The sequence below is a fragment of the Stenella coeruleoalba genome (genome assembly GCF_951394435.1).
Source record: "Stenella coeruleoalba genome assembly, chromosome: 10".
Classification (NCBI taxonomy): Eukaryota; Metazoa; Chordata; class Mammalia; order Artiodactyla; family Delphinidae; genus Stenella; species Stenella coeruleoalba.
In genome coordinates this window covers 14,035,005-14,051,942 of record NC_137156.1, presented here as the reverse complement: position 1 = coordinate 14,051,942, position 16,938 = coordinate 14,035,005, and the positions used below count along the sequence as shown (strand labels likewise).

General features: G+C 40.8%; 2 protein-coding genes across 8 annotated transcripts in view; one reads left to right on the top strand and one right to left on the bottom strand.

Annotated features, from left to right (window-relative positions):
• Positions 1-4,105, top strand: part of DEK (DEK proto-oncogene) — a 30,865-nt gene extending 26,760 nt beyond the window's left edge. The window contains exons 10-11 of the mRNA XM_079934419.1: positions 1,798-1,866; positions 2,549-4,105. Of these exons, the coding sequence (XP_079790545.1) occupies positions 1,798-1,866; positions 2,549-2,560 (81 nt within the window). The 3' untranslated portion in view covers positions 2,561-4,105. The remainder of the gene's footprint in view (positions 1-1,797; positions 1,867-2,548) is intronic.
• Positions 4,106-4,519: 414 nt separating this feature from the next.
• Positions 4,520-16,938, bottom strand: part of KDM1B (lysine demethylase 1B) — a 55,633-nt gene continuing 43,214 nt past the window's right edge. For all 7 annotated transcript variants that reach the window (XM_079935530.1, XM_079935528.1, XM_079935529.1 and 4 more), the window contains 5 exons: positions 14,394-14,510; positions 13,537-13,662; positions 12,504-12,626; positions 10,572-10,724; positions 4,520-6,433 (listed from right to left, as the gene is read on the bottom strand). In XM_079935530.1, the coding sequence (XP_079791656.1) occupies positions 6,350-6,433; positions 10,572-10,724; positions 12,504-12,626; positions 13,537-13,662; positions 14,394-14,510 (603 nt within the window). In that variant the 3' untranslated portion in view covers positions 4,520-6,349. The remainder of the gene's footprint in view (positions 6,434-10,571; positions 10,725-12,503; positions 12,627-13,536; positions 13,663-14,393; positions 14,511-16,938) is intronic.

The window sequence follows — 16,938 nt, the reverse complement described above, 5'->3', positions numbered from 1 at the left end:
ATGGAAAACCTTCCAGGTATTGTCAGATTTTTAAAACAGAGCTATTTCCCTATTTGTGTAAATACAGAAAAACTATATTGCCATTGATATATTTATATGTTTGTATATAAACTCATTTTTAAAGGTCTGGAAGAATACACAGCAAATTGATAACTGGTTTCCTTTAGGGGAGAGGAACAAGGGCAGACTGGAAGGAAGATTGAAGGGAGACTAGTTCTGTTCATTTGAATGAGTTTTGTGAATACATTTGTGTAATTTTAAGGGGATTGTTAATAACATGGAGAGGTCAGGTGAGAAGAACGTAAGGGTTTTTTTTGGACTCAGCAATTAAGAGACAGTTGTTCACATAATAGCAGTTTTGAAGGGTGGTAAATGCCAGGGTTGTCCCTGGGACTGGGAATTAATAGTGAGGAAAGTGAAAGCTTCTGATTTAGTAGTTAAATTGGGGGAAGATACAAGTTGATAAAATACTTTTTAAGGTCAGAGGAGAGTGGAAGCATGCGTTAGGCTAAGGGACAATTCTGGGAAAGAAGATGAAGGTACAGGAGCATTGAGTGTTGGGTCCCTGCAGAGGTAGAGGAAACAGGACTGTTGATGAATCCAGACACAAATGAACTGGAGGAGAACAGGCACGTCAGGAAGTTGAAGGAATTCATAGTAATGGCTTCTTGGCTGAGAGCAGGAGTGTGGGACACTTGAATAAGGGGATGAAATTGCCACTGATGAGAATGTAAAGGGGGACCTGATTAGAAATCCTTGGGATTTCTAGGGAGGCTTTGACATTGAGTACCAAGTGGGACCATTTTTTTTTTTAACTTTATTCAAGTATAGTTGATAAAATGGAACCATTCTTTTCAAATTTGTTACATTTTCGCATTTGTTACATTTTCAGAATTTAACCATATAAAAGTTGGTAGTTAGACCAATTAAGGGTTGGAGTTTTACACAGAAAGAACAAAGGGCAAACAATTAGAGTAATGTAAATGATTGACTATATTTGCAGAGGTTGGCAAACTACAGCCTGTGGGCCTTTGTAACACAGACATACACCCATCCCTTTAAGTGTTGTCTATGGTAGCTTTTATGCTACAATGACATAATTGAGTAGTTGTGACGGAAACTGTCACTGGATAGCTGAAATCATTTACTGTCTAGCCCTCTACAGAAAACACTTGCTGACCTTGAATTAGACAATAGGAGTGAAGCCAGCTTGGTGTATATGGCAGTTCAGGACCAGAAGTCATTGTGAAGCCAAGCAGGAGGTATCAAGTTGGAAAATTTAGAGAGTAAAAATTTAGGAGTGGAGGACTCAGTGATGCAACTGGATCTCAGTGATGCAGCTTTGGGGAGGGGATTGAGCAATGCTCTGGGGGCTGAAATTCATTAGAGTTGAAGTTCAGCAATCATAAGTAGTGTTAAGATGATGTAACAGAAAAAATAAGAGGATACCTAAAATATCTGATAGATAACCTACCAATATAAAGAATTTAATCCATTTAACCTAAGGTCTATCTAGAAGTTTTCCTCATCCATGTTTATTGTTAGTTCAACTGAAACTCCCACTTTTATAAAACACTGAGAATGTTTTCATGCTAGTTTACTGCTCTATATACAGTATTATTGAAACTACTCATTTGTTGTAGAATGCTACATGGTGAACCACTGGTGGTTAGAACGTACTATTCAAACGTACATGCAGCTCTTGTCCATGGCACACATTTCTTCATTATCCAAAGATAGAGAATATTATTGGATTTTTAAATCTACTTTTAACATTGTTTTTCCTTTTCACTATAGGTATATGAAAATTATCCTGCTTATGACTTAACTGAAAGAAAAGAGTTCATAAAAACAACTGTTAAAGAGGTAACTATATCCAACTTTTCGAACTTGGATCATTTTGGACTTATAAGACAAAAGAAATTACATGTATCAAATACTGCGTGTTTTTCAAAGTATTTATGTCACTAAATATCACGTGATGCTCAGATTTCCTCAAAATGGGAAAGATAGTTATTTTCATTCCCATTTTAGAGCTTAAAAATAAAGTTTGAACATTAGTGACAAAACCTGGCCTCAGATGAAGATGTGGGTTCAGTGTACATGGGTAGCTGGGCATCTCAGAGTTCATACAACCACTTGAGCACATGTTCCTTTCTGTCCACCAGTTAAAGGCAGGAGAAGATCAACAGTAGCTGTAGTCTTATATTGATCCCAGCTGATTTCCCAAGGTCACAGTAGTAAAATAGAAGTTAAAAAATAAAATGAGGGCTTTCCTGGTGGCTCAGTGGTTGAGAGTTCACCTGCCGATGCAGGGGATACGGGTTCGTGCCCCAGCCCCGGTCCGGGAGGATCCCATGTGCCGCGGAGCGGCTGGACCCGTGAGCCATGGCTGCTGGGCCTGCACGTCCGGGGCCTGTGCTCCGCAGCGGGAGAGGCCACAGCGGTGAGAGGCCCGCGTACCACAAAAAAAAAATAAAATGAGGTTTTATGTGTTCCAACTGTTGTATGTTGGGTATGAGGAAATAACGTTTCTCTTTCATTACAGCTAATTTCTTAAGAGGACAGAAACAGATGACCTGTACCCATGGATTTAAAGATCTGATTTATACCATTATACCAGCAAAGAGAATGTATTTCCTTTTCTAAATCTTTGCAAGCATTGTGTTGGTAGAACTTCCTTCTGACCTTTTTATCTTGAGTGTTAGGTGAATTTGCGTTTGCCATTTTAAATTGCATTTCTATGCAGTTTTTAGTTTAAATTTTTGCATGGCAGTAATTGTCCCTTGCTTTTATAGTTGTATTTTGTACATTTTGGATTTCTTTATATAAGACTATAGATTCTTGAACTGTTGTAGTTTTTAGTGTGCGCGCAATATTAGCTTGACATACTTTTAATCGTAGAACAGAAACGATCATAACTGGCATTTATACATGCAGAGACTATTGCAGTATTTAGCATATGAAATATTTTGAATACACATCTGTCAGTGTGAAAGCTCAGTGTGTGTTCATCATATTAAAAATACACAAGCTTCAGCCGTCCAGATGACTGAATCAGAACTTTTCTCCTGCATGTGTATATATGTCAAATTGTCAGCATGACAAGAGTGACAGATGTTATTTTTGTATTTTTAAAAACGAATTTGTTGTATATAAAGTTTTTTTATTTCTTTTGTGCAGATCAATTTTTAAACTCATATAAGTACGTATCTTTACAGTTATTATAAACTATGAAACGTCAGTGTTCAGCCAGATGGTATGACGGAGCAGTGAAAGTCAGAATTCAGTGAAGAAAATACTGAAGGAACATATAGTTCTCTGCTTTGCCTTGGAAGTGTCATCAATTTATAGTTTTAGTGTTAACCCTGCAACAGTGTCTGTAGATACATTTTATAGTGAGGATAGACCAAAATCAACACATCAAAACTTCAAAAATTTGGGAGAGTTGGATTAAGTAGAAGCACATTTTGCTTATAATAAATGAACTGATTTTTATTAACTGCTTTTGCCCATATAAAATGCTGATATTTACAGGAAACCGGGCCACGTTTATAATTATGGTGAAAGTACCAGTTGTAATTCCAGATTAAGATAATGTGTAGACAGTAGTGGGTATCTGACAAAGTATTTCTCAAGTGATAACAGACTTATTTTTAACATTAAAGAAACTTAATGTATTTGTGGAATCAGGGGTGTTAGGCTTTAAATTTTGGCCAATTAGGATTCTAGGTGATCAACGTATGGACCACTCCTGAATGAGACTAATTTTGTCTTTTAACTTAACTGTCTTAATCGGTTTATTAAATTATCTCTTAATTTTAAAATAAAACATGCTGCTTATACAAGAATTAGGCCTTTGATAAACCATTGAGTGTTTAAAATATCTTGCATCATAGAACAGAAATATATAAAATTGATATGTTGACTGTTAACAGGTGTTTTCACAGGTTTGACTTGTTTCTTGATAAAGTTATTAAGACATTAGAGAAAGGTATACTTAATACAAATTAATGGAATAAACAACTAAATGAGACTTAATAATTGGCATTTGGTTTTAAATATTTAATTTGTTCCTATAAACCTTGTCAATAAAAATAATAAATCACCACCTCTGTCTCTTTGCATTTGATGTTTTAACATGTATTTCAGAATAGAGATTTTTAAATGGATTTAGCCCCATAGCCTATATAATTTGGAGTGCTTGTCAGTGGTAACTGACTGATTTTACTTTGAATTAAATACATTACAAAGAAATCCCTAGGGAAAACTTGAAGTGCTCTCATGAAACTAAGTTGATCAAAGTTAACAATTATGCGTGACCATTTACTTGAAAGGGATATGCAGTAATGCCTATGACCTAAGAAGTCTAAAGATGGTTTAGAGGTTGAGGGGATTGATTTGGTGTATGTGAAAGTTTGTGGTGAAGATGTATCTGCTTAAGAGTGTGCATTCACCACTACAGTGCACAGTGTATTTGAAAAACAACTTTTATTAAGCAGTTTTACACAATCAGCGGTTCACAGTCTGCAGTTCAAACATTGTGTATATTCACTGCTACTCAATTACAAAATCTTCAGACAGCAGTGAAAAACATACTCAAATAACTCAAGAAGAAAAAGGTACCGTGGTTCTTTAAAGAACAAAATGTTAGTTGATGTCACTTGAGACAGGAAATGAGGGGTTTTTTAAAAAAATTTACCATACTTTATTTAGGTAGGTTTTCCCCTTGTTTGCTTATAGCACTGTACAAGTTTAAGTGCCCAGAAACTAAAGTAGTAATGTACTGTGAACCATTTCACCTTAAAATATTTTGCATTTATCACTCGACACATGCTATTCTTTTAACATTTTAATACATAAAACACTTGAAAACAGAATACTTCCCAATCAGTACCAATGAGTCTCATCAGATAACCTAAATATCAACATTTTCCTGTGTTAACCTTGAAACCAATATACTGCTATTTGCTTTCTTTCAGTTGTAGAATACTTTGCTGGGGAGGGAGGTGTGTCTCAGCTCTGTCTAAAGTTCACCGTATGTTCTTTCTATTAAATACGATTTCTACTTATAAGCTGACTTTAAATTTTAGAAATACCTAATATTTTGAAAAGTGGTTTTAAAGTCATTTTGAGTCCTTTTTTAAGCTGACCAATATATTGAAAGAATTATTCAAAGACTTTTTAAAACAAAAGCACATAAATTACCCATATTTCTAACCTGTAAACTGAAGTTTCCTGGCAAGATGGGCATCCTGAAGACCCTGAAATCAATGTTTATTTTTTCTTGTCATGAGTGAAAGAAGGAAAAAGTAAATATTTACCATGTACTCAGGCTTTTAAGATATGGCTTATAAAATGTGTAATATTTACCAGGATATTACACATTTTTCTGCAGTTTTCCAGTGGACCTGCCTATGGAATACTGAAAACGTAATTCTATAAAAAATATTCCTAGAGATGTAATCAGTTATTTTAAAAAGAGGCAGTGGGGAGAGGCTTAATTATTCTGACAAGATCCTTCTGCGAGTGGTTGCCAAAATTGAAGCTATTTAAAGTGTGCCATCCACCCAAACATGACTAAGAAAAATAGCCATATTCTATGTCTAAAGTATGAAGACCACACTAGCTCTTCCCAGTTCTCAGTGATACAATAACATGTACTGTTGAAGGAACTGAAAATTTTGCTGTTTTGCCAATGAGTGCACAAATCTAAAATTTTTTTTATAAGATACCTGAATTTAAATTTCTTTTGAACACCCAATGGGAAGAAATATGTACAATATAAAATAGAAGTTTCATTTACCTTTGACTGAAGAGTTTGTGCTGTATTCAAAATGGAAAGATTTCTTTCTAAATTTTAAGTAAAAGCTCAATATTGGAGCTACATAAAACTCTTAAGGCTCATTGGCAAAGATACTGATAAATTGTCGTAGAGGAAAAGTACATGGCTTTTTTTTTTTTTAATCCTGCTTGATTGACTTGGTTTCTAAATGTGTGAAAATTGGTCAGCCAAAAAAATGTCAGATTTAAAGGGAATCTCCAACCATGGAAGGATCATATCCAAGGTCTTAATTTAAGGTTATATTCTGCCTTATTCTGAGATCCGGAAGATTTAGTGCTAGTCAGACCTATGGAAAATGCCATTAAATATAAGTGCTTACAGAAGGATTCTTGGGGCTAGTGCTTTCAGAGTGGTAAAATGGGTTTACATTACCATGCCACCTTAGAACATTTCAGTTTTGCTACCCAGAGAGGATGTTTTGTTTGACTTTATCAAAGTGAGGTTTAACATGTTTTTCAGACTCTCCCATTTGGGAGAAGAAAGCTGGGTCCAGATAAATTCTGTTTAAAATGCCGCAATCTTACTTGCTTCTCGAACACCACTCAAATATGCCCCTGTAACAGTTTGTGGAAAATGCCTGTTTGTTGCCTGTAAAAAAAAAATAATTTTATAATTTGAGATCATGTATAAAGAATTTAGATGAAAATCAAAAGGTAAATACAAACTTACACTTTCTCTGATCCTCCTAAAATACAGACTGTTGTCGCTCCTGTGTGCTCACATGAACACTCTACTCACCCATCCATAGCACCATGTTTCACCAAATTTATTCTACGATATAGTCAGTGCTCCCGTGAAATACTGTGTGACATTCATTAAGATATTGTCTGTGTGTGCCAGGTGCTGCAGTTAAGGATAATAAGACACAGTCCCCTCCCATCAGACAATCTTAGTTGTTAAAATCAGTGATAAGTAAAACAAGCACAAAAAGTGAATCACAGTTCATCCACGGCTGGAGTTTTGCTAGATGGGTATAACAGAAAGAGTTGGGTTACTCCAAGGTTAGATCAGTTCAACAGGAAGGGAAAAGACAAAAGGTGAGGACTGTCAACAGGAGAACCTCACTTTCAAGGAGGTTACAGTGGGAACAGAATAAGCAAACCAGGAGGACAGGAAACTTGAATTCATGACCGTTAGATATTAAAGACAAGGTCTGGGATGTGGTTATGGGGAAGAGTAGCTGAAATGGGAGTCGAGTAGGTCACAGAAAAGGGAGGATAAGAAACAGATGAAGTTCCACGTGAACTAATTTAGGTTCCATGTCACCTAAACTGATGAATGGAAAGCATCCAGGTGCCAAAGACTTTAGTAAATGGGGGAATGACCAGGAGGTCAGTAGGAATACAGCTACGGGGGGAGGGGGGGAGAGTCACAGTGACAGAAACTTCAAAGAAATGGCTTTTACAAGAAGATGAGGTAACAACTGTATCAAAGCAGCAAAGGAAAGTCAAAAACTTCCAAACCCTGTTCATGACCCTTCGGCACATTAGTCTAATAGGGCCATCTCTTGGAAGCAGTTCACAGCTGTTGCCTGGAATGTAACCATTATGCTCTGTTCCTACAAAGTTGGCTCTTCACAGGCCAAGGAGGAATCAAAGACAGCTGTTTTTAAAATTACATTCTTCTGTAAAAATTCAAAAACCCTGAAGCGAAAAAATTAAAAACACTATTTTAGATGAACCAGGAAGACCTGTATAATCCCAAACTATAATATACAAAGTATGAAGGCAGATCAAAGAGTGCTGAGAATTCGTTTATTCTGCTAAACTGGGTGGATGTGTGTGTGTGGGGGTGGGAGATAGCAAAGGGAAACCAATTCACCCTGAAAAATCCTTCATAAATCTCAGCCATTGGTGCCATCATGGAGGCAGAGGCTTGGCAAGGGTGAAAAACTGAGGACTGGTTTAAAAGACTATGAAGAGCGGGACTTCCCTGGTGGTTAAGAATCCTGCCAATGCAGGCAACACAGGTGCCATCCCTGGTCCGGGAAGATCCCGCGTGCTGCTGAGCAACTAAGAAACACAACTACTGAGCCTACAACTACTGAGCCACAACTACTGAGCCTGTGCTCTCAAGCCTGTACTCCACAACAAGAGAAGCCACGGCAATGAGAAGCCCACGCACTGCAATGAAGAGTAGCCCCCCGCTAGATGCAACTAGAGAAAGCCCATGCGCAACAATGAAGATGCAACATGGCCAAAACGAATAAAAAATAAAAAGAATTTGAAGAGCAATTTGGTCCCTCATCAGGTTCCCCACTCCCCCTACTGCAACCCCCAGGAGTTCTGAGGTACAGGGCAGGGGTGAGGTGCCAAACAAAATGCAATTAAATATAACTAAGAGTGAGGCTTCGAGTTCCCAGAATGCCAGGAGGTGAGCCTCTATCATGCAAACGAGAAACTAAGAGAAAAGAGCTATAGATAGATCCTGATGTTTGGGCCCCCAACCTCCAGCTGACAAGCTTGCTGGAACCTTCAGTTGGCTTTTTAAAAAGTGCCTCACTCAAATCTGAACAGTCAAGGACTGGACATTCGGACATATGGGAGGCAAAGGCTAAAGTAAACAAAATAGGAACTCAGGAGCCATGTAAGGAACAAGTTACGAAGCAAGAAGAAAATGCTACCAAAAAGGAATAATCTTAGAACAAGAAAGTGCTCATAAAGTAAAGGAGCCAAAGTTTAAAAAATCGACTCAAGGGTTAGAATATAAAAAACAGCAAAGAGTAACAGCAAAGAAGATTAGAATCAATTCAACAGTTCCAATATATGAAATAGAAGATCTAGAAATAAGAGAAAAATTGTAGGAATGAAATGAGCAGAGTAAAAAAAATCTAGAGGATGAAGGACATGAGCTCCAAGATTATAAGGAATGCAAAAAAATGGCACAGAAAGGATTAGGAATTAGAACCGCAAAACATTTCTCAACAGAAGTAAATCAAGAAAGAAGAAAGGCTGACCTCACACCCATTAGGACAGCCATCATAAAAAAATAGAAAATAGTAAGTGTTGCCGAGGATGTGGAGAAACTGGAACCCTTGTGTGCTGTTGGTGGGAAGGTAAAGTGGTGCAGCTGCTGTGGAAAAGAGTGGTGGTTCCTCAAAAAACTAAAAAACAGAACTAATATATGATGCAGCAATTCCACTTCTGGGTATACACCCAAAATAACTGAAAGCAGGTTCTCGAAGAAATATTTGTACACCCAGGTTCACAGCAGCATTATTCACAATAGCCAAAAAAGACAGAAGCAACTCAGGTGTCCATGACAGATGAACAAACTAAATGTGATAGGTGCATATAATGGAATATTACTCAGTCTTAAAAAAGAAGGATATTCTGACACATGCCACAACATGGATGAAACTTGAGGGCATTATGCTAAGCGAAATTAGCCAGTCACAAAAGGACAAATACTCTATTATGATTCCACTTATATGATGAGGGACCTAGAACAAATTCAGAGAGACAGACAGTAAGTTGAATGGTGTTTTCTGGGAGCTGGGGGAGGGGGAGTTGTACACAGTTTCGGTTCTGCAGTATAAAAACGTCCCGGAGATGGATGGTAGCAATGGTTGTACAACAGTGTGGATGTATTTAACGCCACTTAACTGGACACTTGAAGATAGTTAAGGTGGTAAATTTTGTTATGTGTTGTTTGCCACAATTTTAAAAATAAATATTAAAAAAAAGAAAAAAGAGAGGGATCTAGGAAATAAGAACCCCAAGCCTGGAAAGTGGTAAGGAGGAGTGCTGGGAGGACAGCTCTGCAGGGGTCCCTGGGATCAATCAGTGCAGCCTGGAGTAGAGGGAAGATGCCAGGAAAGGGGGCTTTGAGAAACAGAACCTACAGGCCGGCCAGAGGGATTCAACTGTGAATTAGAGATGACTCAAGAAGGGGGAGGCTTTGGAATTTCCTGGCAGTCCAGTGGTTAAGACTCTGTGCTTCCACTGCAGGGGACACAGGTTCCATCCCTGGTCTGGGAACTAAGAGTCGTGCATACAACGTGGCCAAAAAAAAAAAAAAAAAAAAAAAAGGAGTGGGGAGGCTTAAGGAGTGGTATAAAAAGAATTAAGCTAGTGAAAGAAGAGGCCATTATGACCGAAGAGAAAACAGCTGTGTAAGAAAGGAATCAGTGAACGCCTTCCTTCCTGGCTCAGCAGTAATAAGCACTGACACCAATTTAGTGAAAAGTGTTAAAAAACAGGGTGGGCTAAACCTTTAACCTGATAGGAAGTCGGGAGATATGTCTAACTTCTTAAATCAGAAGACAACAGTATAAAAATCTTAAAGCAGGGCTTCCCTGGTGGCGCAGTGGTTGAGAGTCCGCCTGACGATGCAGGGGACGCGGGTTCGTGCCCCGGTCCGGGAGGATCCCACATGCCGCGGAGCGGCTGGGCCCGTGAGCCATGGCCGCTGGGCCTGCGCATCCGGAGCCTGTGCTCCGCAACGGGAGAGGCCACAACAGTGAGAGGCCCGCGTACCGCAAAAAAAAAAACCCCAAAAAACAAAAAAACTTAAAGCATGAAGTAAATTCCAGAAGAAACAGGAGAAAGAGTTAAAAATGGCTGCTCGGGGAGTTTGAGGAGGGTGCTGTCAGGGTACCTGGGGCTTGTTGCCGTAAGACTTTTGACGGCATTTGATGTTACTTTTAAACTCTGGACATAGATCACTTTAATTAAAAGCAAGTGATCAAAATGAAAGCAATCGGGGTCGGAGTCCCCGTACACACCTCGCCAGCAAAAAAGATGGTTCCTTGTATTTCCTCAGCAAGGATGTCGTAGGCCTCACCACTGCCCCCTGTCTTCACGAAGCTGTATGCCATCTGGATCCAGGGGTCTGTGCTCCACCGGGTGACGAAATACTTCGTGGGATCTGGGACTTCCTGTGTCAAGTAGAAGGAATTGGAAAACGGGATCAAGAAGGGACTTAGACTTGATGCAACCCAATGTATAAAATTACAGTTCTTCCTCCATCTAGAAAGTAAGTTAATCCCTGTAGCATTCTGAGACAGCAGTTCTCAGCATGACCCTCCAGCCCCCTTGCTGCTCTGCCCAGGCGCCGTCTCTGCATTTTCCTCTTTTGCTGCCCCATCTCTCTGACCTTCCCCAGCACACACACATCTCCTCGCTTTAACACTTTATCCTTCTGCCAGAGATGCTTTCTCCCACCTACCAGGGGCCATCACCAACGGCTAAGAGTCCAGGCATTCCCCTTCCCATCGCCTGAAATGCGCTGGACCAGGGGAGGAAAGGGACGGGCAGGGTCTTAGGACCTCTAAGTGGAATTCTCAACAGGCTTCTCCACAAAGCAGCTACACAGGTTAGGTTTCACTCTACGTTTCAAATAATTTTCTAGGCTGACCTCTGCCAAGAGCCACCATGAAATAGATTTCTACGGAGCCTGTGTTAAGTTCCAAATAACTGATTTGAAAACAAATTTTTGAACAAAAGCCCCAAGCTAATAAGAACTACTGTGAGATAGAATCACATCATGTAAAATACGCAATACCCCGAGGGCCCCCCTCTCTTGACTGTATGTAACATTTGAGGCATTTTCATTTCTTTGTACTTCTCCTCCTTTATTTGAAAAAGTTACATGTCACGCCATTTATACTCTCCAGAGATTGTGAGATTTAGTAAACTGGCAACTAGAAAGTACCTTAAGCTTCTTGGAGAAAAGGGGGAGAAGAGACTCGCTGCAGGGTACAGAAAATTCTGGACAATGTCCCTTTGATTGGAAAACTGTCGTCAAAGCTTGCTAGGGTTTGGGTCAATACAGAATCTGTGGAAAATGCTGAGCCTTTTACCTCCTTAGGAAAGAATGGGGGTGTGCATGATGTGAGACAAAAGGGAGGAAGGCAATCATGTAAAAGGAGGAATGGGGTACTATTATGGGCTGCACTGTGTCCCCCCAAAATTCAGATGATGAAACCCTAACCCCCAGTACCTCAGAACGTGACTGTACTTGAGATGCGGCCTTTGACGAGGTAATTGAGTCAAAATGGGATCATTAGGGTGGACCTTAATCCAGTGTGACAGGTGTCCTTCTAAGAAGAGAGGATTAGAACACAGACAAGAGACAGAGCCGCGCCCATGTGAGGACACGGGGAAGGCAGCCATCTGGGAGCCAAGGAGCGAGGCCTCAGGAGAAACCAACCCCTTGATCTGGCGACACCTTGATCTTGGACTTCTAGCCTCCAGAATTGTGAGAAAATAAATTCCTGTTGCTTGAACTACCCAGTTTGTGGCATTTTGTTATGGCGGCCTGAGCAAACTAATCCAGGTACTTAAGTGGCAAGTTGGATACTGAAAGAAGTAAGAAGAATGTGGTCCACTGCCTCAAGCCCCTTCATGTCTGGTATTGACGGATTAGCTTTGGGTTCAAACCACTCCAAAGAGTGAAGTTAGCAGCAAGGGTGTCTTTCTCTCTCTTTTTTTTTAACATCTTTATTGGAGTATAATTGCTCTACAATGTTGCATTAGTTTCTGCTGTATAACAAAGTGAATCAGCTGTACGCCTACGTATATCCCCATATTCCCTCCCTCTTGCGTCTCCCTCCCTCCACCTCCCCATCCCACCCCTCTAGGTGGTCACAAAGCACCGAGCTGATCTCCCTGTGCTATGTGGCTAGTCTTTCTCTTTTCAAAGAGGGGTGTCTGACCTGCTCCTTGAAGAGCTCGCGCAGGGTGGCCATGCACTGCTGCAGCACCTGCTTGTCCTCCAGGCTCTTGACGGCCGCCACCGCCTCCCCCGCGATCACCGACATCAACACGCTGTGCTGCTTCTGGACACGTGACGGGAAAAGCACTTTACACTTTGGACTTCGGGCACCAAAGTCTCTAGACGCACAGTTCCAAACAGAGAAGGACCTCATTCTCACATCAAATGTCATCATTTCCTACTGTCCTGTAGCCTCCTTTCCATCACCCAGGCCACACATACTCATTATTCATTTACGCATTTTATTGTTCCCTGCTGGAAAAACTCCGGAAGTCATGTAAATATCAAATTCCGGGTTCTCTTGGCTTTTCCCTTCTAAGAACTTGTTTTAGAATAAGTAGAAAGACATTGAGAAAGGAAGTCTGCCAGTCAAATAATGGGAAAAAACCTTCTCAAACAGTAAGGACATTTTGCCCTTGGCTCCCACATGGAACCTCTGAAGATAAAGTGTCTTGGAACAAAGAGGCAGGAGGAAAAACAACTGTGATTCTTTGGCAGGACATCACCACAACTGTCACTTGCAAAGCCCCAGGTATGTCCTCTCCTCGTCTTCCTTGCCCCACCAATCACATCTACCGACTCCCAGACCTGCCCTCACCTGCGCCAGGCATATCCCACCCCTAACCAGGGCTCCCTGGCGGACTCTTGGGGAGTACATTTCAAGTACCACTCGTTACTGTGCTGACACCAATTCTCCCTAAAAGGAATCCTTCCATCAGCCTGAAATAACACATTTCCACGGCAACAAATTCATTTCCCAGGAGGCAATATTAGTACTTTAAGAAAATATGGCAGATACTGGGGCTCTTTTCCTACAGGAAAATGTCCCATCCAAGTGTCCCCCCAGAATATAAACAGACATCTGGAGTGTCCACAATGTCCATTATCTCCTGGGCTGGACACACGAGTAGTTACCAAACCGAATTCTAAACTGTAATCAGGGAATTCACACCACATTCCACCAACGATTTTACCTGGGGATCCATGTCATAGAACACGGCAAAAAGCCCTCGCTTGCTGGCACTAGGAGGAACGTGACCAAAAAAGTCAGCCCCTTGAACTTTACTGTCCCAAAATCTATAGGGAAATTGCAAGGCAATCTGGAAAGCGAGCAAGAGAAAGGTGGTTAACAGCTTCTTGAAATCAGAAGTACAGCAATCTCTAAGAAGCCACCTATAGCTCTTACATACTTCAATTAAAAAAAAAAAAGATGTTCAAAAAACTCAAACATTTCTAAATATTCCCTTTCCATTCTCCTAACCTCCTTTGTTCTCTTTGTGACCATCTGGCTTTTTATGCCACTCAGTCCTGTACTCCCACAGATAATGGTGGGAACCACTGACAGCCTCTAGGCTAATCTGAAGATGCAGAGCATCCCTGAGACCTGGTCTTGAACCTTACGTCCATGAGATAAATTCTTACTAATCATAGGTCTGCTGGTATCTACTGTAGCGCTGAGAGATTCTGCTAAAGGAGCTTTTCAAGGCAAAGGAAGTATAAAACACTCTCGTCACTGGGGCTAATTAGTGCAGGGTAGACATGGAAAGCAGAAAAAAAAAAAAGAATTGCTTATTTATATACCCAGTTCAAATTCTGAATAACAAGAGTCATTCTCCTAAAATCAAAACTTGCAGACCTTAGCCAGCTCTCCTCTTTTTGTTTTGTTAATATCCTTTTATATTCTTCATGAACAATTACTCAAAGGAAAAGGAAATCTTCGAATTTGATTTGGATTCAAAAATTACCTGCTGCTTCCCAATATCAGAAGTTAAAGAACCCCTGTCATCTGATACTCATCTCTCTAGTTCTGAGGCTTAAGTAATTCAGTTACCTTTTCAATGATGCCTGCACCTAAGCTGTTGATAGCCTTCATCTTCTTGTCTGACAACGGTGGATTAAACTGAAGGGAACCTTTCTGCAGTAAGGCCAGGGGCACAGTGACTAACACCTGTGGGAAATAATGAACAGTTAACATACAAACAGCAACTGAATCTAATACTCAGTGGGTTCATTTCCAGGAAAATCTGCCCCCCCCCCCGCCTTTTATTGCCAGTCATGAGATTATCAACATCCTATGTTGTTACACTGGTAAGAAGAATAACGGCCATGTACAGTTGTGCAGGCTGTTCACTGCACAAGAGTGGACTGGCTGAGCAGAAGCAACATTCATATGGAGGAATCGGCATTAAGGTTTTGATGCATTAATAACCCTGGGTAAGAAGAGTCAGCAGATCTCAATCCTGAAAAGCAATGCTGTAAGAGGAAATAGCCCTAAATACAGAGTCAGGAGAACCAGATTTTGTGTATCATTCCTGACACTTTCTAATGCGTGGCCAAGGTAATACCTGCCCTACTAACCTTAAAGGATTGGGGATATGCTTAAAACTAAAACTCTTACAATATACATCAGTATGCTTCATAAATGGTAAAGCACATCACAAACATTAGGGATTATTATAATCATGTAAAGCCACATACCTTTTTTTTTTAAAAGAGGAAACAATTTATTGCAGGTTTTCAACTAGTTTACAGAATCATTTAGAGCCTCCAAGAACAACTCACAAAACCAGACCATCAAAGAGAGCTGCTGTCTCTCCATACAATCAAGAAATTTCTGGTGAACCGTCTGCTGAACAATCATCGACAGGAAGATGCTAGAACTCACCAAAAAAGATACCCCACATCCAAAGACAGAGGAGAAGCTGCAGTGAGATGGTAGGAGGGGTGCAATCACAATGAAATCAAATCCCATAGCTGCTGGGTGGGTGACTCACAAACTGGAGAGCACTTATACCACAGAAGTCCACCCACTGGAGTGAAGGTTCTGAGCCCCACGTCAGGTTCCCAACCTGGGGGTCCAGCAACAGGAGGAGGAATTTCTAGAGAATCAGACTTTGAGGGCTAGCAGGATTTGACTGCAGGACTCCAACAGGACTGGGGGAAACAGAGACTCCACTCTTGGAGGGCACACAAAGTAGTGTGCGCATCGGGACCCAGGGAAAGGAGCAGTGACCCCATAGGAGACTGAACCAGACCTACCTGCTAGTGTTGGAGGGTCTCCTGCAGAGGCGGGGGGTGGCTGTGGCTCACCGTGAGGACAAGGACACTGGCAGTGGAAGTTCTGGGAAGTACTCCTTGGCGTTTCAGTCCTCCCAGAGTCCACCATTAGCCCCACCAAAGAGCCGGGTAGGCTCCAGTGCTGGGTTGCCTCAAGCCAAACAACCAACAGGGAGGGAACCCAGCCCCACCCATCAGCAGACAAGAGGATTAAAGTTTTACTGAGCTCTGCTCACCAGAGCAACACCCAGCTCTACCCACCACCAGTCCCTCCCATCAGGAAGCTTGCACAAGCCTCTTAGATAGCCTCATACACCATAGGGCGGACAGCAGAAGCAAGAACTATAATTCTACAGACTGTGGAACAAAAAACACATTCACAGACAGATAGACAAGATGAAAAGGCAGAGGGCTATGTACCAGATGAAGGAAAAAGATAAAACCCCAGAAAAACAACTAAGTGAAGTGGAGATAGGCAACCTTCCAGAAAAAGAATTCATAATAATGATAGTGAAGATGATCCAGGACCTCAGAAAAAGAATGGAGGCAAAGATCGAGAAGATGCAAGAAATGTTTAACAAAGACCTAGAAGAATTAAAGAACAAACAGAGATGAACAATACAATAATTGAAATGAAAAATACACTAGAAGGAATCAACAGCAGAATAACTGAGGCAGAAGAACGGAGAAGTGACCTGGAAGACAGAATGGTGGAATAAACAGCCGTGGAACAGAATAAAGGAAAAGAATGAAAAGAATCGAGGACAGTATTAGAGACCTCTGGGACAACATTAAATGCACCAACATTTGAATTATAGGGGTCCCAGATGAAGAAGGGAAAAAGAAGGGGACTGAGAAAATATTTGAAGAGATTCTAGTTGAAAATTTCCCTAACATGGGAAAGGAAATAGCCACCCAAGTCCAGGAAGCACAGAGAGTCCCAGGCAGGATAAACTCAAGGAGAAACACGCCGAGACACATAGTAATCAAAGTGACAAAAATTAAAGACACAGAAAAATTACTGAAAGCAACAAGGGAAAAATGACAACATACAAGGGAACTCCCATAAGGTTAACAGCTGATTTCTCAGCAGAAACTACAAGCCAGAAGGGAGTGGCATGATATACTTAAAGTGATGAAAAGGAAGAACCTACAACCAAGATTACTCCACCTGGCAAGGATCTCATTCAGATTCAATGGAGAAATCAAAAGCTTTACAGACAAGCAGAAGCTAAGAGAATTCAGCACCACCAAACCAGCCCTACAACAAATGCTAAAGGAACTTCTCTAAGTGGGAAACACAAGAGAAGGAAAGGACC